We start from the raw sequence: 26687 nt of genomic DNA, 5'->3' as shown, positions 1-26687 counted from the left end.
GCTTGCCAATAAGGGTTTTGCCACCAAGTATTAAGTGTTGTTTACCAGAGGGATCAAATACTTATTTCTCACTGCAAAATGCAAATAAATTTATCTAATTTATACAATGTGATTTTCTTGTTTTTTTTTTTTTGGGATCATTCATGTTCATGTTTGTCAGTGGGCAAACTTACACAAACAGCAAGGGATCAAATTCTTATTTCCTTCACTGTGTATATATACATACAAGAATCCCGTCCCTCGGTCATTTTTGCTTCCCAAAGAACGCTGTGAAAACAAAACTGTAAAAAGAAAAAAAAACAAAAAACGGAAAAAACAAAAATTGGCTGCGACAGGAAGGTGTATAAACATAAAAACAAAAATAAAACAGAATTGCTGTTTTTCCATACGATTAATCATTTCCATTTATACTGTAATGGAGCCGGGGAAAAGTACAACGTGACTAAAATAACACCACTCATTTTTTTATTTTAAAGTTGAGCCTCAAAAATGAAAGAAATGGAGGGAATATAAGCACATTGCAAAAATATACACCCTCTGTGTATATATATATATATGTGGTGTGGTTATCTATCTCCCCTCATCCTCTGCTGTCAGGAGCAGAGGCCGCAGCCGCCATCATGGTGTGCGGTTGCTATGGAGACAGCAGTCCCGGCCCGGGCTCAGGGATGACGGGAGAGGCCTGGCAGTGACGCCGCCTCCTCCACATCCCGGAGCTTCTCCTCCTGCTCCTTGTCTTCCTCCTCCTCCGTGTTGTGCACGGCCGGGACATGTCGGGCTCCGGGCGGCCCTGCAGGAGCGGATTCTCCATGGTGGAGTGAGCGGCGCTCCTGGCTGACATCCCGGGATAAGGCCGCACCGCCAGTCCGGGGATCGGGCGCAGACTGGAGGCCGCAGCTGACATGGCCGGGAATTGCAATAACTTCACCCCGGGCACCGGGGAGATCATCCAGCTGGACGTGGGGGGCACCAGGTACCGGCAGGGGCCATTGTTATTATTAACCCCTGGGATATCAGGCTCCATTCTGCATCATTCATGTATTTCTATCATCTCCGCCATAGAATGTAACAAGCGAGGTCTATTCACTGACAGCAAACACCAAGCACAAGGGGCTGTTTTATTTTCTTTTATTTTCTTCCATGAAGTCTGATCCAAAGTCTTAGAACTGTCCATCACCAGACAAGAGGCGCTTCAGCTGGCCATTTTTTCCTTTTTTATTTCCTCTTTTTCTGCTTTCTTCCTTCCTTCCTTCTTTCTTTTTCTTTTTCCTTCCATCTTTCTCTTCTATCTTCTTTTCCATCTTTTTCTTCTTCCTTCTTTTCCATCTTTTTCTTCTTCCTTCCATCTTTCTCTTCTATCTTCTTTTCCATCTTTCTCTTCTTCCTTCTTTTCCATCTTTTACTTCTTCCTTCTTTCTCTTCTTCCTTCTTTTCCATCTTTTACTTCTTCCTTCTTTCTCTTCTTCCTTCTTTTCCATCTTTTTCTTCCTTCCTTCTTTCTCTTCTTCCTTCCTTCTTTCTCTTCTTCCTTCCTTCTTTCTCTTCTTCCTTCTTTTCCATCTTTTTCTTCTTCCTTCCATCTTTTTCTTCTTCCTTCCATCTTTCTCTTCTTCCTTCTTTTCCATCTTTTACTTCTTCCTTCTTTTCCATCTTTTACTTCTTCCTTCTTTTCCATCTTTTTCTTCTTCCTTCTTTTCCATCTTTCCTTCTTCCTTCTGGTACTCTTAAAAAAACAAACGTGACCTCATTCCCGATTCTAGTTGTGGGGTGCCATTCATCATTACGTTTTCGCCAGTATTTTTTATTTTTACATAAATATACCTGTGACTTTTTGATTTGCAACAAATTCATCAAAAGATTTGCTTTTTTCTTCTTCATTTTCTGCTCCGATGCTTAATGTTCAGATTTTGCTTTTACAATTTTTTTTTTTTTACACTGATTTATCAAATGCATTTTTTTTGTGCAAATGTACTCAAGCCCGGCTCCTACCCCACTGGAGTGTTTTTTTGTTTTTTTTGCATGCCTGAAGTTTTTGTGAAACATTTGCTCTAAGAAGGTGCAAGACAAAAATAAAGACCGTTTTTGACTTGGCGCAAAACACGTGAACTGAGTGGGAGTTGATTGAAAGCATGTGGTTAAAGGAGCTGTCACATGGAGCCATCCTTTTATTTAAACTCATAACCTGTTTGGTGATGGAGGATTTTGGGTAGAGGGTCTCACCTATGGGACCCCGCATTGCTGCAATGGATGGGCGTCCCCATTACCAGATATAGAGCAGGACAGGCAGAGACTTGAATGAGGAGGTGTTGGGAATAGTTGATTAATCTTAATGGCGATTTAAAGGGGTTTTCCATTGCTCAGATACTGACGGCTGATCCTTACTGAACGTGTGAACGTGGCCTATTTGATCAGTATTTTACATCAGTATTTGTAATCTAAAATCAGGAGTGGAACATTCATAGAAATAGTATAATAGAAACACGTCACCACTTCTGCATTTTTCACCCACTCCTGGTTTTGGCTTACAAGTGCTGTTGTAAAATACTGAACGTGTGAACGTGGCCTTAGGATAGGTCATCAATATCCGATCAGTGGTGTTTCGCACGTAACTTTGCATCTCTGGTGTTTTCTGGTATTTGTTCTCCACTCCTATTGAACTGAATATGACCTGAGCTGCAGTACCCAGAAACGACCACTACACAATGGACGGCGTCCCACTGTACCACATCCGTACATCGTTTACATCAGGTCGCTGTCGGAGCTAAAAGCAGCTGATTGCTGGAGGTCCCAGGTGTCGGACCCCCACTAATCTGATATCAATATACTATTCTAAGGATGGGCCATTAAAATCATAAGTTGTTGACAATCCCTTTAAGGGCTTTAGGGAATGGTGTGGGGGCAGAGGTGTAACCTCTACCCAGCCTATAAAAGTATATCACAGGACAGATAATTTAAGGTCGCCTTTGGCTGGGAGGTGCCCCGTGGTTGTGAATGTGGCCACTTTTGGTGCTGTGACCATATGATGTTTGGACGAAAGATGCTTTTAAGTGATATTCCAGCCATCGCCTTCCATCACCTGCCCTTTGGGTGGTCAGGACGGAGCCCCCCGGTCCTCTTTCCCATCTGCAGCAGGTTGGCCTGCTCGGGGGTCAGACTGCTGGCATAGGTCGCACCTCAGTGTAAAGCAGCAGCATGACTGACCGCTGACGTAAAGTGCTCCACTGTCATTGTCACCTCTTGCAGTGAAGAAGTCGCGTGAAAGTCCCCCGACCACCTGGCCATTTAATTAGAGATCTGGGGGGTCTTGCAAAAAAAAAAAATCAATGCATGTGACACCGAAACGACCAAGCTCAGATGAATTGAACTGATAAGTTGCATAAATTTCTGCCGTAGTTGAACTTACCCTTAGGTGGCGGACAGTCACAGCTCAGTGCCACGATGAGTGATGTCTCAGAGTGTAACGATTGGTAGCAGTGGTCATGTGACAGTTTGGAGCATACATCTTTACGCCATTGTGCAACTAAACGCTTTGTGTCCCATTCATCATTTGCTTTTTTTTTTTTGTCTTGTATTTGTTGACTTTTTTGCCCACATTCATTAGCATGGCGCATGCGGTTTTAGAATCTTGCTCAAAATCAGAAATGCTCTTTATTTTCATCTTTAAAGGGGTTGTCCAGTCTTGGGATAAAATTCTGCAGTCAGTCTTTGTGACTATTTGTGGTGTCACGAATCCCCCCAGTATTCCCAGTACGAGCCGGCGGTCTTGAGATGGTCACATGCCAACTAGACTCGTTCAGCTTCTTTGATAAAGTCTAGTTGGTACGGGATCGCAAGCCTGCAAACTACTCACACAATACTGGGCAGCTGTAATATAATGACATATACTTTTCTTTATTTGCTTTTCTTCAGGTTCAGCACATCGAGGCAAACACTAATGTGGATCCCGGACTCGTTCTTTTCTAGGTAGGTGATGACATTATTTCTAGCGTCAGCAACAAATCCTGCAATCAAACCTGAGATGTTCTGATTCTGTCTTTTCTGCTAATGATTGGAAACGTCAGCAAAGACGTCTGTAATGTCGAGTCGCCCTGCGCCGCAAGTATTCCTGAGGATGGCATATTACTGATTATTGGGGTCCCGCTACATAAGCTGCTGGCCATACATATTAGATGGCTGTCGGTTGAAAGATTGTTCAGCCGACAGCCATCTCAGCTGACTCCCCCGATCGTGACGCATCGGCCGCCGGCTTATCTCAGGGAGAACAATGTGATCAGTCCGCAGTTGGACATGCCTGATCGACATCTCTCCTGACCATCAGTCGGCCGGCGCACCCATTCACATTAGACAGTCGGCCGAACCTGTCGATGTTGGCGGGTTCAGCTGACATAAGTCTAATGTGTATCGTTAGCTTTAGAGAAGGAGGTGCCATGTCCCCTTCTAAATTTGTTCTACACAGAAGCAAGTTGCAAAGTTTTTGCCACATTTTGCACTGTTTTACTCCAGAATTCTTGCAAAAACAGTTTGATGCGTCAAGATTTAAGTGTGAGGTACTGCTAGACGGAACAGACACGAGGACTTCTTGTGACAAGTAGCCATCATATCAGCCCCCTATGGGGAAAGGAGCTAAAAGAGTTTAATAATGTAAAAAAAAAAATGCTGAAATGTTTCTTGGACACATGGGGACTATTCTCTAAGTATTGCTTTCAGTCTATCTAGTCTTATTCTGACTTTCTTGATTCTTCACGTTCTGAAATTTATTTTTCAGTCTCTTGAGTGGAAGGATTTCAACGCTTCGGGATGAAACTGGAGCAGTGAGTTATATTTCTTATTGTCTGTGAATGTGACTTGAGGTCGTAGGTCTGGCTGTTCCCCACCAGTCCAGATGATGGGGCAGATGACCGCATATATGGGACCTATTCATATGGTAGGGATCCCGAGTGGATGAACAGTGTTACCGATATGCCCTTATGTTAGGACAACCCTTCTCACGGTTTCAATGTTTATGGATTCAGTGCAGATTTTCAGCACAGATTCCGAATTTTTCAAAAATGCTTTAGTAGAAAAAAATCTAATTTTAGGATTTCAGACTGTCCTTCCTATTTAAAAAAAATATATATACAGTTGAAAGCAGAAGTTTCCATACTCTATATAAAAAGACACATATCCATGTTTTTCTCAATATCTGACATGCATTCAGAATAAACCTTTCCAGTTTTAGATCAATTAGGATTACCATAATTTTTAATATTTGCCAAATGCCAGAATAATGAGAGAGAGAGAATGTTTTAAGGCATTTTTCTTTATCGCTTCATTGGGGGACACAGGACCATGGGTGTATGCTGCTGTCACTAGGAGGTTGACACTAGGCAAAAAAAGGAAAATAGCTCCTCCTCCGCAAAATACACCCGCCTACAGGCACCAAGCTCACCAGTTTAAGCTTAGTGTCTGTAGGAGGTAGACCTGGATCTTCACAGATCCAACCCATATTAATGTTTGTTTTTTCTCTTTCAGATACAGCTCTTCAGGCTAACAGGGCACATTGCGTCCCCTGTTAACCCACTAGCAACCGAGAGAGCAATGTGGCTACCCCCACATCGCCCACTCTCGGACCCGCTGGGCAGGACTTATCCCCTGTCACCTTAGGGTGTCTCAGGGTGATCTTGGTGGCCAGTCCTAGCCTGTTCCCCACCCCAACCCCCTCCTCGGAGCGGCCTGGGAGGGAGACGGTGGTCCCTGTGGGTGACCTTCCCCCAGTTTTCTGGGGTTGACACCGTCTCCTGCACTGTCCAGAACTGGACAGTGCGGGAAGGAGGAAAAGCCAGGATCCCCCCCTATCCAGGAAGGCATCCTGAGACCATCCTCAGAAGGAGAAAGGAAGGGACAGTTCCCGGACCCGCTAAGACAGGTACTTCCCTGCCTTCTAGCTGCAGGTCCCACTCCCCCGGCTTTACCCGCCTCCCTCCCTCTCACCAAACATGGCGCTTAATAGCGCTTCCCTGGGCCACTTTCCCTGCCGCGCTTTCTCCGTCGGGGGGGCGTGTCCTTTGGGCGGTCCCGCTCCGACGGCTATACGCCCCCTCCTTTTTGACCAACCAGGGCCGAGGAGCATAGTGACGCTTCCGTCACGCCCTCGTGCCTTCCGCGGACCTATCACGACGGGCCTCTCAAGCCCGCCCCCCCTTCCCATCTACCTATCGGAGCCTCGTCGCGCTCCGTCATCAACTCTGCGTCCTCTGCACCGACGCCATCTCTCTGCCGCACGTAGCGCCCCGCTCCGTCTGCACCTATCGACCCGCTCCAGCCTCACCTTCGGAGCCTTCAGGGGGACACGGGACCGCTTCTCTACAGGATTGGGTAGGCTCTGCCCTGACACCGACCCCCCCCTGCTCACAGAGCTCCCCTCTGCAGTATCCCTGGTCAGGCACATATGCCCAAACCCAGGGAGCCCTCAGTCCGTCCCTCTCACACCGTCACATACTACGCCTGTACTCTTTGCGGTACTAAGTGGCCTGCGGGTCTCACTACAGCCTTCTGCTCGACCTGCAAACCTCCCGCCATGCTGGCACCCCAAGATCCCCCCGCCGCTCAGGACGAGGTAACCCCCTCCCCTCCGGAGTGGGCTGTTGCTATGTCACAGTCTGTCTCGGACCTCACCAAGGTTTCTCAATCTCTGGTGCAGGTCTTAGAACGCTTGCCAGAACGTTTGCCTATGCTATCCACGGCCACCAGCGCTCCGAACGTCCCCACAGACGATTCGCAGACACCCCTGCCCCCTCCTCACAGGGCCAGACGGACGGCACGTTCTCAGAAACGGACTCACACAATCTCATCCTCCAGCTCTCCAGACTCCAAGATGCTCCCTGCGTCTCACACCTCTTCCCCGGAGGTCGCCCCGGGATCGAACTCTGCTTCAGATTCAGACTCTGGTTCTGACACAGACCAGTATTCCAGGACATGATAGACAGCCTTATAACGGCTGTCAATCAGACTCTGCATGTTACAGAAGACGAGAGCCCTTCCCAGGACTACTCAGTTTCCTTCAAAAAGATTAAGCTTCCTGCACGCACTTTTTCTAACCATGCAGAATTTGACAGCGTTTTTCAAAAGCAGTGGGAGCATCCAGAAAAGTGCTTTACAGGAAAGAAGCCGTTAAACATCCTATACCCCTTTAACCATGACCTTGTCAGCAAATGGACGGAGTCCCCATCTGTGGATCCTCCCGTCTCTCGCCTTTCCGCCAAGACGGTACTGTCTCTTCCGGATGGTTCCTCCCTTAAGGATACCACGGATAGACAGGTTGAGGCCCTCACCAAGTCAGCCTTTGAGGCTGCGGGCACCTCCCTCTGCCCTTCCTTCGCCTCAACCTGGGTATCAAAAGCGGTGTCCGCCTGGGCCAAACAGCTGAAACAGGGCATCCTAGCAGGCGCCTCCCCGGACGATCTGGCCGACTTAGCTGACTAGATCGGCCATGCCAGAAAATATCTAATTATGGCGTCCCTCGACTCCGCTGCATGCTCAGCCCGGGTTTCCAGTAATCTGATTGCCTTACGTAGAGTTCTTTAGCTTAAAGCCTGGAACGCCGACCCGGCTTCCAAAAGATCTCTAACTAATCTTCCTTTTCAAGGTTCCAGGCTGTTTGGTTCCAAGCTAGATCAGATCATCTCCGATGCTACTGGGGGTAAGAGCACCTCTCTCCCCCAGCCCAGACCCAAACGCCCTTTTCCTAGGCGACGCCCCCTTCAATTCCGCTCCTTTCGTCAGTTCGCTCAAACGAACCCCTCCTCTCAACAGGACCGTTCTCCAGCACAGCGGGACAGTCGTAGACCTTCCTTTAGGCCCACGCCTAACTTGCGCCCAAAGAGTCGCTCCTCGAAGTCCTCTGGATCACGATCCAACAGGTTTTCCTCAACATGACGGGTCACTCCCACCTGGGACTTCTCCCAGGGTGGATGGCCGTCTCCTTCTTATCACAGATTCTTGGCTCCTGGCAATAGAAGATGCCTGGGTAAAAGAAATTGTGACTTCCGGCTACAAAATCGAGTTCGATTCCAGCCCACGATCACGCTTTCTCAGGTCCCGCCCCCCACAACCATCTCTGCTTCCCGGTTTCCTCCAAGCCATCACCTCTCTTCTGCGCTCAGGAGTCATAGTCCCGGTTCCCGTTCAGGAAAGGTTTTCCGTTTTTTACTCAAATCTCTTCGTTGTCCCAAAAAAGGACGGCTCACTACATCCGATTCTGGACCTCAAACAGCTAAACCGACATGTACGCATCCGACAGTTCAGGATGGAGTCCCTCAGGTCGGTAGTTCCTATCTTTTCCTTCAAGAACGCGCATTACCAGTTCACTGCCCTCCCCTTCGGCCTCGCCACAGCCCCGAGGGTTTTCACGAAGGTGATGGCGACAGTTATGGCCATTCTTCGAACAAGGGGAATTGTAATCATCCCCTGCCTCGACGACCTGTTAATCAAAGGCCCCACGTTCAAGGACTGTCTCCACAGCCTACAGATCACCTTGAACACTCTCTCCCGGTTAGGCTGGCTGATCAACACAGACAAATCCTCCCTGGTCCCATGCCAACGCCTAACCTTCCTAGGGATGCAGTTCGACACGACCCGTGCCCGGGTCCTCCTTCCGAGGAAAAAGATAAACTCCCTACGACAAGCAATCCACATCATCTCCGACCCAGGTCCACACTCCCTTTGCCTATGCATGAGTGTCCTGGGAAAGATGGTAGCGGCCATGGAGGCAGTTCCGTTTGCCCAGTTCCATACCCGGTCCCTTCAACTAGCCTTTCTCTCAGCTTGGGACAAGAATCCGTCATCTCTAGATCGATGCATCAAGTTACCTCCTCAAGTAAGACGGTCGCTAACCTGGTGGTCCCGCCCTTCTTCCTTCAGACTCGGGAGATCATTCCTTCCGCTTCGCTGGCAGGTGATCGCGACAGATGCCAGCCTCATCGGTTGGGGGGCAGTTTTCCTACAACCCACGGTCCAGGGCCGGTGGAGTCCCCACGAAGTCTCCCTTCCCATCAACATTCTGGAGATAAGGGCGATTTACCTGGCGTTGCGTCACTGGCAGAAGATCCTGGCAGGGTCCCCAGTCCGGGTACAATCGGACAATGCCACGGCCGTGGCATACATAAACCATCAGGGAGGAACACGCAGCAAGTCCGTTTTAAAAGAGGTGGCAAGAGTGCTACTTTGGGCCGAGAAAACGGTCCCGGCAATCTCAGCAGTCCACATTCCAGGGGTCGACAATTGGGCAGCCGACTTCCTCAGTCGGCAGGGCCTCGCCTCAGGAGAACGGTCTCTCCATCCCGAGGTGTTTCACCAAATCTGCTTGCAGTGGGGCACGCCGGACTTCGACCTCATGGCGTCCCGGTTAAACCACAAGCTCCCGTCCTTTGTAGCTCGGTCCCGCGATCCACTAGCAATCGCTCAGGACGCGCTAGTCATATCATGGTCACAGTTCCAACTGCCCTATCTTTTTCCACCTCTACCTTTGATCCCTCGAGTCATCAAAAAGGTCAAGACAGAGGGAGTTCTCCTTGTAGCCCCAGATTGGCCCAGACGCGTCTGGTACGCAGATCTGGTAAATCTGCTTGTCGACTCCCCCTGGAGGCTACCAGACCATCCGGACCTCCTCTCTCAGGGTCCTATTCTTCATCAGAGTTCTCGTTCTCTGAATTTAATGGTATGGCCTTTGAGGCCGCGGTGTTGAAGACGGCAGGCTTTACTGACAATGTCATTCAGACCCTAATTAACGCCAGAAAACCCGCTACCTCGCGCATATACCACAGAACTTGGAGAGCCTTTTTTTGTCACTGCGAACAAGATCAACTGACTCCTATGTCCTTTTCTTTGCCAGTCATTTTGGCTTTTCTTCAGTCTGGCCTAGAGGCGGGACTATCTCTCAGCACTCTCAAGGGCCAAGTTTCGGCCTTGTCCATTCTATTTCAACGTAGCTTAGCTAGCCGTCCTCAGGTCAGGACCTTTCTACAAGGGGTGGCCCACCTGGCGCCCCCCTATCGCCCTCCAGTGGAACCATGGGACCTCAATATGGTCCTAAGCATCCTACAACAGCCCCCGTTTGAACCCATTCAGGACATTCCAGCCTCTCTCCTTTCCTGGAAGGTGGCTTTTCTGGTGGCTGTTACCTCTATTAGAAGGGTCGCAGAACTTGCAGCCCTCTCTTGTCGGTCGCCTTTTCTGGTATTCCATCAAGACAAGGTAGTGCTCAGGCCGGTGCCTTCTTTTTTGGCCAAAGGTGGTTTCCGCTTTTCACATTAATGAGGACATCGTTTTGCCTTCCTTTTGCCCTGCTCCAGTGCATCCACGGGAGAAGTCTCTGCACAAACTGGACCTGGTCAGAGCTCTACGTGTGTACCTTTCCAGAACGGCCTCCCTTCTGCGCTCGGATGCCCTTTTTGTCATCCCTGAGGGGCATCGCAAGGGTCTCCCTGCTTCCAAGTCAACCATCTCCCGTTGGATACGTTCGACCATCTTGGAGGCACATCGCATCTCGGGCAAACCTCCCCCTCCTGGAGTAAGGGCTCTCTCCACCAGGGCGGTGGGGGCCTCTTGGGTGGTTCGCCATCAGGCTTCGGCCTCTCAAATCTGCAAAGCCGCAACGTGGTCTTCTCTTCACACCTTTTCAAGGTTTTACAAGGTCCACACTTATTCTTCGACTGATGCAAGTCTTGGACGGAAGGTCCTGCAGGCCGCAATTGCCGAAGTCTGACCTACTCTGTGACTATCTTCTGTTCTCCCACCCAAGGGACTGCTTTGGGACGTCCCATGGTCCTGTGTCCCCCCAATGAAGCGATAAAGAAAGAGGGATTTTTGGGTACCCACCGTAAAATCTCTTTCTTGGAGCCTTCATTGGGGGACACAGCACCCTCCCTGTGTTTGGACTTATGTCCTGTTGGCCCTTTTGGGCATCTCATTTAGTTTTTCATGGTTGTGCCCCGTTGGGCATTACATAGTTGTTTTTTTATTGTGCTTCTCCTACTGCTCTAGCCACTAACTGGTGAGCTTGGTGCCTGTAGGTGGGTGTATACTGCGGAGGAGGAGCTATTTTCCTTTTTTTGCATAGTGTCAACCTCCTAGCGACAGCAGCATACACCATGGTCCTGTGTCCCCCAATGAAGGCTTCAAGAAAGAGATTTTACGGTGAGTACCCAAAAATCCCTCTTTACTGCAAAGTCAAAAGTTTACATACACTAAGATTACTATGCCTTTATACAATTCTGGACAGCCCATATGATGATGTCATGTGTTTTGAAGCTTCTGTTTTTTTGGCAACAACTGCGTTAATTAGAGACACACCTGTGGATGTATTTTAATGCACACCTGAAACACACTGCTTCCTTGTGTAGCATCATGGGAAAGTCTAAAGAAATCAGCCAAGATATCAGGAAGAGAATTGTGGACTTGCACAAGTCTGGCTCATCCTTGGGTACAATTTCAAGATACCTGAAGGTTCCTCGTTCATCTGTACAAACAATTATACGCAAGTACAAGCAAGATGGGAATGTCCATCCATCATACTGGTCAGGAAAGAGACTGGTTTTGTGTCCCAGAGATGAACGTGCTTTGCTACGACATGTGCATATCAACCCAAGGACAAAAGCGAAAGACCTTGTGAAGATGATGGCGGAAGCTGGTAAGATTGTGTCAATATCAGCAGTGAAACGAGTACTGTATCAACATGGGCTGAAGGGCCACTCTGCCAGGAAGAAGCCATTACTCCAAAAGAAACATAAAAAGCCAGATTAATGTTTGCAAATGCACACAGGAACAAAGACCTTAATTTTTGGAGACATGTCCTGTGATCGGATAAAACTAAAATTGAACTCTTTGGGCATAAAGACCATCGTTGCGTTTGGAGGAAAAAGGGAGAAGCTTGGAAGCCTAAGAACACCATCCCAACTGAGAAACACGGGGGTGGCAGCATCATGTTGTGGGGTTGTTTTGCTGCATCATGAGAAAAGAAGATTATGTGGTAAAACTGAAGCAGCATCTTAAAACATCAGCCAGGAAGTTAAAGCTTGGGCGGAAATGGGTCTTCCAAATGGACAATGACCCGAAGCATACTGCCAAAATAGTAACAAAGTGGCAAGGATAACAAAGTCAATGTTTTGGAGCGACCATCACAAAGCCCTGATCTCAACCCTATTGAAAATTTATGGGCAAAGCTGAAAAGTCAGGTGCGAGCAAGACGACCTACAAACCTGGATCAGTTACACCAGTTCTGTCAGAAGGAACGGGCCCAAATTCCAACCAACTATTGTGAGAAGCTTGTGGAAGGATATCCCAAACGTTTGACCCAAGTCATTCAGTGTAAGGGCAATGGTACCAAATACTAATGAAATGTATGTAAACTTTTGACTTTGCAGTAAGTAATAAAAATGCCTTAAAACATTCTCTCTCTCTCTCTCATTATTCTGGCATTTGGCAAATATAAAAAATTATGGTAATCCTTGAAGCTCATCAAGAGAATGCCAAGAGTGTGCAAAGCAGTCATCAAAGCAAAAGGTGGCTACTTTGAAGAACCTAGAATATAAGACATATTTTCAATTGTTTTACACTTTTTTGTTAAGTATATAATTCCACATGTGTTAATTCATAGTTTTGATGCCTTGAGTGTGAATGTACAATTTTCATAGTCATGAAAATACAGAAAAATCTTTAAATGAGAAGGTGTGTCCAAACTTTTGGTCTGTACTGTATGTGTATATATATATGTATATATATATATATATATATATATATATGTATATATATATACATACATACATACATACATACATACATACATACATATATGCAAATCACATAATTTCAGTCACATGCCCATCCGATCCCAGAGAATTTTTACAACATGCACTGTGAAGGTTCACAAGTCTGCAGATCTCGCCCAGGATGGGTGATAACCCCGTTTATTTTAACCCCATTACTAAATGGAGGACACCTGACTGCTGCTCCATTAATTCTCTATGTCGTTGCCGGAAAAAAGCTGAGTGCCGCACTCAGCAGCCTTAGCGTGCAAGCCGCCGCGGATAACAGTGCCCTGTCCTGGCGATGGGTGATTGGGTCCCCACTGACAAGTTATCACCCATCCTGGGCGAGCTCTATGAGACTGCAGACTTGTGAACCTTCACCGTGCGTGTTGTAAAAATTCTCTGGGAGCGGACGGGCGTGTGACTGAAATTATGTGATTTGCATACATGCCGACTAGACGTGCACGTTTTCGCTCAATACAAGTGTATTCAGCGAGACTGGACACGTCTAGTTTGAATGTGACTGGGATTATGCAAATCACACACTTGTAGTCAGACGCCTGCTAACTCTCGGTGATGGCACCGGAGGATCCTGACTTGTGAGGATTCTCAAGTCTACAGTCACATTGAGTGACTGCAGACTTGTACCGCAGGCCTGGACAACTCCTGTAACTTTTCACAACTGAGATGGGAGCTCCCCACAACATGTGCCATGTGCGGGGAAACCCACCGTGACAAGGGGTGCCGCGTACGGGGAAAAAACCTGCCGACAAGGGGTGCTGCATGTGGATAGAGTTGGGTGACAACAGATTAGTACGATTTTTATCTTTATTTTAATAGAATCCAACTCCCAGGTAACGAGCACCTTTTACCAAAACATCCCCTTTAAGTGGGTTTACCATCCCCAAAATATTTTTGGGTGCATATTATTTTACTGCTCTGGGACCACGTCGCACCTCAATGGCGTTATAAGACAAATGCCCATGTGCTGTAAACTTCCTCCGGTTGTAAACTTTTTTTTATGACCGTGTTTGGTCTTCTAACTTTAGTGTTCATTTTAACATGTAAGGTCAGGTTTATCGGACATTGCAGGAATAGTAAAGTCTCGTTATTTAGAATCTTCTAACCAGTCAGTTTATCTTCTTTATAGATCTTTATTGATCGCGATCCCACCGCATTTGCTCCCATCTTGAATTTCCTCCGCACAAAAGAACTGGACCTAAGGTGAGTCCCGATGTGTCCGAACCGACACCGTCTACAATACATGGGCATCGTTATCAGTTTTTTTTTGTCACCTCGGGTTACAGCAAAATGGGGTTTTACACACATAAAGGGTTTAATAAGTGGAAGAAGATTGCTATTATCAGGCCGGTAATATTCGGGCGGTTGTTTTCTGCTATGGGTTTTGTCCAGTTGATTATAGGGCGGTGTGTGTAACATTGCATCTAATGATCTCCGGTGTCGCTTGGCGACTGTGTTTGATTTTAGGTCAGAAGTCGTAGGCAACTCACTTGCAACTTAGAGTTGTCTGCAACATGGCTGTTTTATTTACAGCAAAATCAGAGCCCGGTGCATGGGATCCTCCTCACAACGTGCTCAGCAGTAACCCATTGTTCTAAGCTTTCTAGTAATGTCCTAACCTTTACTTATATTCTCTCGTTTTCAGAGGTGTCAGCCTGAATGTTCTCCGACACGAAGCTGAATTCTATGGAATCACTCCACTGGGTAATTTCATTAATGTTGCACTTATAGATGAGCCTTTATTCCCATCTTAAAGGGTTGTCCAGGCTTGGGCTACAAGTCTGCAGTCACTCTGAGACTGCAGACTTGTGAATCCTCACAGTGCGCACCGAAAGAATTCGCCGGGAGCGGACGGGTACATGACCGCATTTGTGATTTGCATACATGCAGTCAAATGCCGACTAGACGTGCGAGTTCTTGCTCAATACAAGTGTATTAAGCGAGGCGGGACACGTCTAGTTTGAATGTGACTGAGAGTATGCAAATCAAATACTTGTCACAAGGCCGCCTGCTTCCAGTGCCGGCACGAAAGGATCCTGACAACACGCACTGTGAGGATTCACAAGTCTGCAGTCACAGTGAGTGTTTGCAGACTTGTACCGCAAGCCTGGTCAACTCCCGTAACTTTTCACGACTGAGACGGGAGCTCTTCACAACAAGTGCTGGGAAACCTGCCCTGAAAAAGGCGCGCTACGTGCTGGGAAACCTGTCCCGACAAAGGCACGCCGCATGCTGAGAAACCTGCCCCGACAAAGGCGCGCCGCATGCTGAGAAACCTGCCCCGACAAAGGCGTGCCGCGTGCTGGGAAACCTGTCCCGACAAAGGTGCGCCGCATGCTGAGAAACCTGCCCCGACAAAGGCGCGCCGCATGCTGAGAAACCTGCCCCGACAAAGGCGCGCCGCATGCTGAGAAACCTGCCCCGAAAAAGGCGTGCCGCATGCTGAGAAACCTGCCCCGATAAAGGCGCGCCGCATGCTGAGAAACCTCTCCATCCTCCTCTAAAAGTGTGCCATGTGCAGGGAAGTTCCCACCCCACAAGGCCCATTTTGCTTTCTTCCCACACATCAACTTGCAGCGATGACTGTTCCCTCCATGCCTGATATATCCCATTCCTGACAGGTGCCATTATCTCCAGATAATTAATGTTTTTCACTTCACCTGTCAGTAGTATTTTAATATCCTTAGACCTGTGTTTTTAATCCATGTATATAAAGCAGGTTGGATGGAGGGAACTGTGACGTGAGGAGTGACTTCTGTATTATGGTCTATCGAGTTGTCTGTGACTATTTCATTTCCTTTATTTGATAGTAAGAAGATTGCTGTTATGTGAAGAGCTGGAGCGCTCCTCGTGTGGCAGTGTTCTGTTTCATGGCTATTTACCGCCTCCAGGTAACTATATGTCTGCAATATGGATCTCGAAGGCATCCCTGAATTACCTGTTGACTGATTGCCCCATTGGCCTTTCATTTAGGGGCTGCATATCGGGTCACATACACTTATAAAAGTAGACCTGAAAGGGGTGTTACAGTAGGTGCGATGGGCACTTAAACGGACGCCCCACGGGGTTCTCGGCACTCCGAGATTGACAGCAGCAATCGGAGCTATCTCTGACCGCTGCTGTTAGCTCAGGTGCCAGCTGTATAATGCAGCTCCTGAGCAGTCTCCATACACCCGCACCCGACAAGTGATACACTGCACACATACAGGACATTTCCACAAGGGATTAATGTTCCTGCTCATGCCATGTACTAAGAGCAGTTGTATAATATTGGAGTATATAGTATAACTTATCACAGGTTAAAGTCCATTGGGCAACTAAAAAGTAAAGTGAAAAGTAGTTAAAAAAACAAGTTTAAAAATTATGAAGAAAAATAGTAATACAAGTTTCAATCTCTCCCCTTTTTCCCAATCTGAAAATAAAAACAAAAATTATAATATAATAGACATACTCGGTATCGCCGCGTCCGTAAAAGTCCAGTCTATGAAAACATATAATTAGCTAACTATTATTAGTTAAGAAAATCAAAACGCCAAATTGCACCTTCTCCGAAAATGCAATAAAAAGTGATCACAACATTGTTTATACCCAAAAATGTATCATTAAAAAACGTCAGCTCACCATGTAAAGATCAAGTCCTCACAGTGCCATCAAGAGAAAAGTAAAAGCTATAGGGGGCCAAAAAAAAGTTTTGGGCTCCTCCTGATTTAATGGGGTTATTTGGGCAGAAAAGAAAATTTCCACTGGCTTTTGGAGCTGTAGAAAAATAAACTGATACTCCTGGCTCTGTGCTGGCACAGGAAGAAGAGACGTCACCTTTCCACCAACAGCAGGACTGATGTTTGGCTGCAGCGGTCAGGTAACTTGAGCAGCTCATAATCAGCAAACACATCTGAAATGCTGCTCAAATCACCTGACCACTGCAGCCAATCACAGATCGCATTGATCCTGTTGGAAGAGGAATGGGGACATCTACTCTTCCTGTGTCAGTGAAGATCCCAGAGCTTCCTGCGCTGGATCCAGGTGGGTGGCGGTAACTCAGTATCTCTTGGCTTTTTTTTTTTCTTCTTTTTTTTTACAGCTACAAGCCACTGGGAAATGTTTCTTTTTGCCCATACAATCCGTTAAAGACAGATGTCAGAATAAGCTCGCTGGCAGATGCTCTGTTAGCTCATTCTGCAACCAACAATGTGCAGGGAAATAAAGAAACTGCAAAAGCCAAACAGTGAAAAATGTTTCAGAAAATTATTTTTAGCCCAAAATACACATTTATTTATTTTTTTCAATTTGAATATCTGCATCTGAATGTGTCCATATCCTCAAATCTCCAAAGGAGAGTTTTTTTTTTTTTTTTTTCCCCTATTTTATTTTTTTGCTATTTATGTTCAGGGAAAGGGGTGTGTTATATACATTTTGGAATTGTGGTTTTTTTTTTTTAGACTTTTTTAAAACATTTTTAAGGGATTTGAACCTGTGCTCGCTTGATCGCCTATGCAGTACACTATTATTGTAGTGTATTATGAAATAGATAATCTCCTTTGAAGCTCGGCCACATTCTTCCTAGACATCTTACAGACATACTTGGGGGGATGGTCTTTGGAAGACCCTCAGCTGCCATGGGAACCGATTGGCATCCTGTGACTATATCACGCGGGATGATGGCCGCCATCTTGAAGACTTTTAAATGCCGCTATCGTATTTGACATCTGTATTTGAGGTTAAACTTGTGCGATCGGAGCTGGCAGTGGTCCCTAAGGTGTTATAGGGGTTGTCCCACCATTTATTATATATTTTTTTGTACAAGTCATAAATGGTGAGCGAAGTCATAACACCCAGATACACAAAAAAAAGTCCAAAAATAAGAGCAATGATTGATTTTAAGGATCTGAAGTCATTCAGTATGGCCATTCAGGAAAGAAACTCGATCGTGAAAAAAGTCACGCAAGTATTCGACTATATGGAGGGAGTCTAATAATCCACCAAGACGAGCCTTTATGGGCATAAGTCAAAAGACCGAGGGGCTGAATAATCAAGACTGGCGTAGCGCACAATCGTCAGTCTTCCTGAAATAGAAGACGCTGAATTTATTAAAAGGCGCACGACCCTTAATGAATATGGCACCTCATCAGGGACTGGAGCAGCATTTCTGGCGTACAAGGCGGCATTTTTTGATGAATTTGAGTGGACGTGGCCATGTCCCGTTGTGCCCCAGCTTCTCTCATTTCAGCGAATCTGAGTCAAAGTGACGAAAAAAAACCCCACCATAAGTGCAATTCCCTATTGCGCAAAAATTTAGAAACTTTACAAAGCTTTTACGCCAGTTATCTGGTGTAAAAGGTTTGATGAATCGGCCTCCAAATGTTTTTAGGACTTATTTTTTATCCAGATGGTAGAAACAGACGTAAGACGTCCATGTAATTCAGCAATGCTGTGTCCTCTTCACGTTTCGCCCAGGCTTCTTCAGGGAAAGAGACAAGATTAAATAGAGCTGAGAAAATGTGCCAGCAATAATAGCTAATTTAAAAGAAGACTGTGCAATCACCATGTCTCCATCTCACCTAATGAGCTGAGTGCTGGTGGACACATGTGCTCCGTCTTCTTCTTCAGGGGAACTAAGAAGTGATTGTTACCTGCAGAGAAACCCTGTAGGACAGCAATTGGAGGCCATTCAGGACTTTTGCTATGGAAATGATTTATAGGATAACCACATTAATAGCAGAATTTGGAATTTTGTGCCAAAAAGGTGATTATACCTGTAGAGAGGCTTTATGGTCAGGACGATATCCTAATGTTATATTGTGCTTGTGTGTCTCCAGCTGTTCCCAGCAGGAAACTGACTTGTGAAGCCTCGTCCTCTGCGGAGAGTAAGGTGACCAGACCATGTGAGGTATCGATCCAAGGGAACGCTGCACAGCCCACGCTCTCCGGAGTAGAAGGAATGGTAAAACTTGGTGAGGATTTGTCATTTTCTTCTTTCTTTAGGCCGGTCCCAAGCTGTGCAGAATTCAAGTGGAGAGATACAGCCATCCAAAGCATCATGATATCATCACACGGCTATAATGCAGCTGTTGTACCTCATAGTAATAGTATGGCATCACAGCACTCTGCTTTTTTATTGTTATTGCAAATTTACTGTAAGGCAACTTAGAATTTTGTAGCATTGAATTATGCAAAACACAGTGTCTTCTGCTCCTCGCACACCTTGTGTAGCTCTCGTTTTAGACTAGGGCCACATGGGCACATTGGTCATGCAGCATTATAATTGCAAGGCCGCATTAAAACATGACAAGTAATAATTGTCATATGTGGTTGCATTGATACACGAGACTCCACGTGACCACAGTGTGACTGTCATGCAAAATTCTAACTAGCTGGAATTTTGGCTGCAGATTGATTGCCTCATTGTAAGTCGCGTGCGACCACAAATCACTTGCAACACGTGAGGGTTATGTCTTGTGAATTTGTCTAGTTTCACATTACGTTCTGTGCCAAGGAAAATGGGATTCATATAATGGAGTTTGCCATTTTGGACTTCCATTTGACTTGTTTTGCAGTGGTGTATGTCTTTTTTTGCAGAACACGATAGCTCAGTAGGCTACGCTTTTGTAGTCTTTATGTGGAAACCCCTGATGGAGGCAGAAAAAAGGCAAAAAGTGAAACTAACCTAATGGGGGGATTGCAAACAATTGAGGATTGTGATCCTAATTGGGGATTGCACATAACTTGTTTGAAATGTTTGTATAGACCCAGCTTTTACAAGGCAGTTATCATCTGATGTACTGTTTTGGTTAAGAGCCTCTGTCTTACAGTATTAAAGGGAACCAGTCAGCTGTTTTTATGTATGGAAGTAGTGGTGTGTCTGTGTAGGCATTTCTCGTAGCCTTAATTGGAGAACACCGGAAACCTTGGATGTATGCTGCTGCCACCATGAGGTTCACATTAAGAATTGCAACCTAACTAAAAAATTCGGCTTCTCAGCAGGCTACACCCACCAATGGCTATAAGGTACTTGGCTTAGCTTAGTGTCACGTAGGAGGCAAACACGGGTCTGGAGTCCCAGACTGATTTTTGCATTTGGTGTTTTATTTTTTACAATTTTTTTTTTATTTCTCCTTTAAGTAGAAGAACAGAGGGGATTGGCCTCTCTGTGGTCCCAACAAAAATGATGGAGAGTATAGTCTTCCAGGGGTCAGGCTGTATCCTCTTTCATTTGGATGGCATGACCCTGGCATACTGGAGTGGATGGTTTTTGCCCTTGGTTTCCTGTCCCATACCTTGGTCACTACCCATGTCTTCTACCACACCAGGTACCACAACAGCTACCCAGAGTTAGTCAGACCCACCAGCTACTCCACACCAGCATGGCAGATCCAAGCGGTCTAGAGTGAGCTCATCATCCCGGTCTCCTCTCTCCATGACTAATAAGCTGCACTCACCATCACCTCCTCCCCAGAGGTTCAGTCACCTCCGGTATTGGACCACAATTCCAAATCAGACTCAGATTTGGCTTTTGATCAGGCGCTCATATTCAGGAACATGGTTGACAGTCTTGTCTGTTCTGTGAACCAATCCCTCAACATTAAGGCAGCGAATCCCTCACACCCTGTGTTCTTCAGGAGGGTCAGACGTGGGGCCAAATGTTTTTCTAACCACTCTGAATTCAGCGAGGTACTAGACAAGGAGTGAGCACAACCTGAGAAATGTTTCCATTGATAGAAACACATGGAGGTTTTGTATTCTTTTCCAGTTGATATTGTCAACACCTGGTCTCCTTTCCCTAGGTGGTCCCTCCGGTATCTAGGTTAAGGACTAAGATACTACCACTCTCTGACGCAACTTCTCAAAAAGACCCCACAGATAGACGAGTGGAATCCATGGCCAAATCCGCATTTGAAGCTAGGGTCTCGGCCTTGTGTCTAGCTTTGGCTGCTATCTGGGTTGCCAAGGCAGTGACTGCTTGGGCAAAAAACCTGCGCCAATGGCATGCTATCCAGGGCGCCAGCGTCCGAGTTGGCAGATCCCGTAGATCAGCTTGCCCATGCGGGTTATTATCTTTGCTCTTCCTCTCTTGAAGTGGTCAGCTGTCCTTCTCAAGCTTCAAACATTGTAGTGATCCATCAAATCCTTTGGCTCAAGTCATAGAATGTGGATCTTCCAACCAAACGATCCCATAAAAGCCTTCCCTTACTGGGCTCTTGCCTGTTCGAGGAAAAGTTTAACAAGATCCTTTCAGACACCACAGGTGGTAAGAGCACCCTGCTCCCACAGACAAGATCTACAAGATCCTTGGCCCACCGGTTGCCGCATCAGTTTTGCTTCTTTCATGAGTCCTCATCTAGCCACCAAGAGAAGCTTACTGCCCCTCAAGAAAACAAGAGACCATCCTTCAAACCAACTCCTTCCTGGCTTCCACGCAACCAGTGTGTCAAGTCCTCATGGACCAGAAGCAGCAAGTTTTTCCTCCGCATGATCGGGTGCCCCCGTTCGGGAAACCTGTTCGGGTGCGCGTCCGTCTCCTCCCATTCTGGGACACGTTGCTTCCTGTAGTCAACAATGCTTGGGTGACAAAAATTGTGTCCGGATACAAGATCTTTTGCAATATCTTTTTTTTTTTTTTTTTTTTTACTATTCCATAGCTCATGGATGCTTTCCTTGTATTCCATTTTTTTTGGGCCACTCCCTTCTCCATTCAGGCATTATTGTTCTGGTTCCCTCTCAAGAATGCTTCAAAGAGTTTTAGGCAAACTTTTTTGCCTTCCCCCCAGAAAGGATGGCTTGGTTCACCCCATTCTGGACCTAAAACTGCCGAACAAGCGGCTACGCTGCATGAAAAGTTTCCTTCAATCTCTTCTTTTGCCTCCATGAAGCCTGGGATTTTTTTTTCCTCAGTGGACATTCAGGATGCCAATCTCCACGTCCACATTTTTCCAGCGCACTAGAAGTTCCTCCGCTATTTTGTCAGTCACTCCCACTTCCACATCATGGCTCTCCCTGCCCCCAGTGTGTTCATAAAGGTAATGGCCATCTTCATGGCCCTTTTTGCATATGGATGGATAGTGATCAGAACTCTGTCATACTCTGAGAACCTCGAAAGGCTGCAGATCAAACTGGACACACTTTCTCGCATAGGGTGGATTGTCAACCAATTAAAGTAGTTTCTGACTCCGGATCAGAGCCTTGTCTTCCTGGAGATGGGGTTTAACACCGTTCAAGCTAAAGCTTTTCTTCCATAGGACTAATTGTTGACACTAGATCGGCATCCAATTTCTGAGCCGTCCTTCACCTTTTCCCCACTGCTTCTTCTATGCGTTGTAAGCTAGATGGTGGCTGCCATCTAGGCGATCCCATTTGCTCAGTTCCACACCAGGCCTCTACAGCTGGCCTTGCTCTCCCGTTGGAACAAGATTTCTCCCTAGACCGCACTGTTCTTTTTTCCTTCTTTCCCACCACATCAGGCAGTCCCTGATCTAGTGGCGGGACTGTCCCCTCATTTGTCTGTCATTCCTTTCTTCCGATTCATTGGTAGATTGGGACGACGGACCCCAGTCTTGGTTGATGAGCAGTCTTCCGGAAGTTTATGGTCTAGGGTCGGTGGAAGAGCCACAAAGCCCTACTTCCCATAAATACCCTGGAACGCAGAGCAATTTAACTGTACCTTCTAGATTGGTAGGACCAGCTGTTGCGTCTTTCAATCCGAATTCAGTCCAACAAAACCACTGCCATGGCTTACATTAACCCTCAAGGAGGGACTCTGAATCTGAATGATCTAGCCATGGCAGAGATCTCACAGATGCTTGAATGGGCGGAACGAAGAATTCTGGCAATGTCAGTGGTCCACATGCTGGGAGTGGACAACTGGGGTGTAGATATTAAAAGTCACGAGGGACTAACTGCGGGAGAATGGTCCCTGCATCCTATCATCTTCAACCAGATCTGACTATGGTGGGGCACTCCAAATGTCAATTTGTTGGCATCCAGACACAACCGCAACTTTCGTAGGTTTGTGTTCAGATCTCGCGACTCCCCCCTTCCCCCAGCAGGACCTTAATCTAGTACTTAACATCTTACAGTGGTCCAAATGGAGCACAATCTACAGCATTTCTCCACTCTGGTGTTCCTGATTGCTATCACTTCCATCAGTGTATCTGAACTCGAGCTTCTGCTGCTTTCCGTTCCTTGCCCTTCACCTAGACAAGGTAGTTTTTACCCTCTTTCCTTAGGTAGTTTGTTCTTTCCAGCTTAATGAAACAATTGTTGTACTTTCACACTGTCCTTCTCCCTCCCATCCAGCAGAGTGATCCTTACACAATTTACACTTGGTCAGAGTTTTACATCACTACTTATCACGGCTTCATTCAGACTCTGTCCTTCCAGAAGGACCTCGACCATTACACGCTTATTTCGTTCTGACATTCTGGAAACTTATAAAGCCAAGACTAAAGCGCCCCTGCTGGGGTTTAAGGCTCACTCCACCCGGGCATTGGAGGCTTCCTAGGCCATTCGACATCAGCCTTCTGTTCTGCAGCTATGTAACGTTGCTACTTGGACTTCTGTCCACACGTTCACAAAATTTTACTCGCTATTTCTCCGGGACGGATGCAAGACTGGGCAGGAAGGTGCTGCAAGCGTCAGTCACTGGGGTTACCACCTGAGGGATTTGCTTTACACCTTCTTATATATTCCACACTTAGGACTGCTCCCATGGTTTCATGTGTCCTCCAATGAAACACCCGAGAAAAGAAGAGTTTTGGGACTTACTGTAAAATTCCTTTCTCATAGCTTTCTTGGGGGATACAGCCCCCACCATTTCCTTTGTTGCCGCTGGGGTTAACCTTTTGTGAGCCGCATCGCCTGTTGCCCCTTTGAACAGCATAGTTTTTTTTTCTGTTTTCTCTTACTGCTTTCTCACTAACTGAATAGCTTGGCTGTCAGTAAGGCTGGTGTAGTCTGCCGGGGAGGAGCTGACTTTTTTTCTTTAGTTTGTAATTCCTGGTGTTCGCTTCATTGCGGCAGCAGCGTATACTCAGGTCTTCCTGTGTCCCCCCTCCAATGAAGGCCGATGAAGGAAATTCTCTTTTTTTTTCCTTTTGTTTTTGCAGATATCTGATGGGCCAGTATGAAAAAACTATCATGGAAACCATGTGCAAATCACAGTGGAAGTGCACTGGGGGCATGTCACTGCGCTTAGAAGAAGCGGTAAAAATGAACTGACACGCCACTAGTGCACTTCCACCATAATTTGCATATGGTTTCTATACTAGATTTGTCAGGACTGGCACATCAGATCTGTACAACAAAAAATATATATTTTTATTGACTAACAAGAGCCTACACAGACCTACCACTACTTCCATATTTAGCCATGTGTTGACAGGTTCCCTTTAATTATTATTTGCCATTTTCCCATAAGAGGGAAAAATACATTGATTATGCTTAGTAGTCATATGGAATGAAGTATTCTATATTCTATCCGCTAGCATCGTGCTTGCAGCCAAAAATTAAGAATTTGGTTTCACCGGGACCGGCTAACCAGCTTAGGCAAGGGTCACACTGTGTTAATGATGCATCTGTCCACCATAAGGACCCATTGTAAAAGAAAATCATATACCGCGTGATATTTGTTTTGCAGTGACTCTATATAAGGCTATCTGCCTATGGAGGTGTTTTCTAGTGGAAACTGCTTCAAGAAATATTACTTCTTGGAGGAATATTTGGATGATATTTTAGTTTCTTGGGTGGGGTGGGGGAGAATAAACCCCTTGTACCTCAAGAAAGCACATAATGAATCTAATTTCTATCCAGTTGAAAAAAAGGTATCAAGAGAATTATTAATGGGTAACGTTCTATGTGTGGATGTTATATTTTATGTATGTGTGCCTTTCCTGAAGATGCGGGGTGCACGTCTAGAATATCCGTACAATTCTGTAAGACCCTGATCATTGGGTTTACCATGAACAGAAGAGATCATTAACATGCCTGCAATGTGTTGCTGCCCCCGCTGGGTGCATAAACCGAGCATATGTACAGCGGGAGCCAATGAAGCATTTATATACATAGCACAGGCCTCCAGCGCCGCCGTCTCTGTCATCAGACGCTTTACTTCCAGGGGAGAGATCACCGCTCCCTCCATGAGGCTGCCGCCCCCTGCCACCAACAGACGCTTCAAATCTGCACATTGCACTTGTGACTCGAAATAACAATCCTTTCTAGCAAAATGTGGGCACTGCTGGCAGCAAACGGGGGGCCCCCATCGTCAGCCTAATGAAGAGATCACATTCCCCATGACATTTCTGCAACAGATTTCGCCTCTTCTTTCACTATCTTTTTTTTTTTTTTTGCATTTAGAGGATAAATGCAGCAACGATGTTTGTAAGAGCCGCACTTGTAGACATTGGCGTGTTTGAGCAAAACTCCGCTTATTAAGTATGGCTGGCAGTTTCTACTTAAGAGACTTATGATTTAGTGAGAGTGTCACTTCCAATAGCCCCATTTCACCGGAGGACGGTCTCATGAGTTCAGATTTGAGAAGCAGTGATGGATCAGTGATGGTGATGCAATTACGGGACTTGCCAGCCGCGTACCTGACCTGTAGATAAATGGAGGCAGCGTGCACGCCCGCGCTCTCCCCTTCCCCCCTCCCGCACTCACTCTGTACCAAGGTTGCATTTTTTCCAATGTGCCCACCATCCTAAAACAACATGCAACTTGCAAATTGCTACTGATTTAGGGGCTGTTGATAAGCTGTAACTCTTAACTTTTTTTTTTCTTTAATTTCAGGCTAATCTACTATATATATTTTTTTCACTTGACTTTTGTAGGATTCCCGGTGGATCCCCGAAAAGTACTAATAGTAGCAGGCCATCACAACTGGATTGTCGCTGCCTACGCTCATTTTGTGGTTTGCTACAGGTATGAATTATTCATTGCCATGCATTTTCTTCCATGTATTTTATTTTTTTATTTTATTTTTTTTGTTTTCTCCTTCTTGTCAGCCCCCTGATTGTTTTTCCCAGAGTGCACTGATCTCCGAGCGAGGCGCGCGCGAAAAAAAAATCATTTCTCTTCTGAAATTAGCTCATATGACTGCGATCACCATGAACATAAAACGTGAGCAGGATCATCTGTTCAACTGCTGCACTTTTTATATTAGATTGTAAAGAAGTCATTACTTTAAAATCTGTCTGTAGTGAGATAGAGGAATATGTACTTGTCCAGTTAATAATGTCATTCCCTACAGACGAGGAGCAATCCTGCAGAATGATGAGCCTCCATACCAAAGGCTGCAAGTCTGTGCGGCTTTATGATATTACAAAGCTAGGAAAGTTACACGCCCTAGAATAGTTTAGCGGTAGTTTTAACTTTCTTCTCGCACCCTGATATAATAGTACTGTAACTTTCTAGCATACCTTGACACACTATTACTTTTTAAAGGGGTTGTTCATTTTCAATTAAAGGGGTTGTCCACTACTCACACAACCCCTTCTGAATCCCTATGTCCCACCCCCTTGCCAGTAAAGTAATAACACTTATACGCGCCTGCGGTGCCAACACTCGCTTTCCTGGGGATCGCGTAACATTACTATGTCACGCGATCACTGTGGCCAATCAGCGCTGTGTTCACTTTGTTCTCCTTTGGACAAATCAAGACATACAGAGAAAGCGAGAGAGCAGCCTCAGCTCTCACTTGCTTTGGATATCAGTTACATTCGTAGTAGAAGGGAGTGAAGCTAGCACTAATTGTCTGCAATGTTGCGCTGGCCCCGCTGGAACTGTGGCGGCCCCGCTGGAACTGTGGCGGCCCCGCTGGAACTGTGGCGGCCCCGCTGGAACTGTGGCGGCCCCGCTGGAACTGTGCCGGCCCCACTGGAATTGTGTCGGCCCCAG

The 26687-nt window shown here is 46.3% G+C and overlaps 1 protein-coding gene across 1 annotated transcript in view; it reads left to right on the top strand.

The window, feature by feature from the left end:
• Positions 1–635: 635 nt before the first annotated feature.
• Positions 636–26687, top strand: part of KCTD3 (potassium channel tetramerization domain containing 3) — an 84839-nt gene continuing 58787 nt past the window's right edge. Inside the window, exons 1-8 of the mRNA XM_073671943.1 lie at positions 636–973; positions 3910–3963; positions 4766–4811; positions 13933–14006; positions 14449–14507; positions 15614–15694; positions 18620–18754; positions 25622–25712. Coding sequence (XP_073528044.1) covers positions 903–973; positions 3910–3963; positions 4766–4811; positions 13933–14006; positions 14449–14507; positions 15614–15694; positions 18620–18754; positions 25622–25712 — 611 coding nt within the window. The 5' untranslated portion in view covers positions 636–902. The remainder of the gene's footprint in view (positions 974–3909; positions 3964–4765; positions 4812–13932; positions 14007–14448; positions 14508–15613; positions 15695–18619; positions 18755–25621; positions 25713–26687) is intronic.

This window comes from Phyllobates terribilis, unplaced genomic scaffold (assembly GCF_046119375.1).
Source record: "Phyllobates terribilis strain yellow unplaced genomic scaffold, ASM4611937v1 Scaffold_3__8_contigs__length_932513732, whole genome shotgun sequence".
NCBI lineage: Eukaryota > Metazoa > Chordata > Amphibia > Anura > Dendrobatidae > Phyllobates > Phyllobates terribilis.
This window is presented reverse-complemented; position numbering and strand designations above follow the sequence as displayed.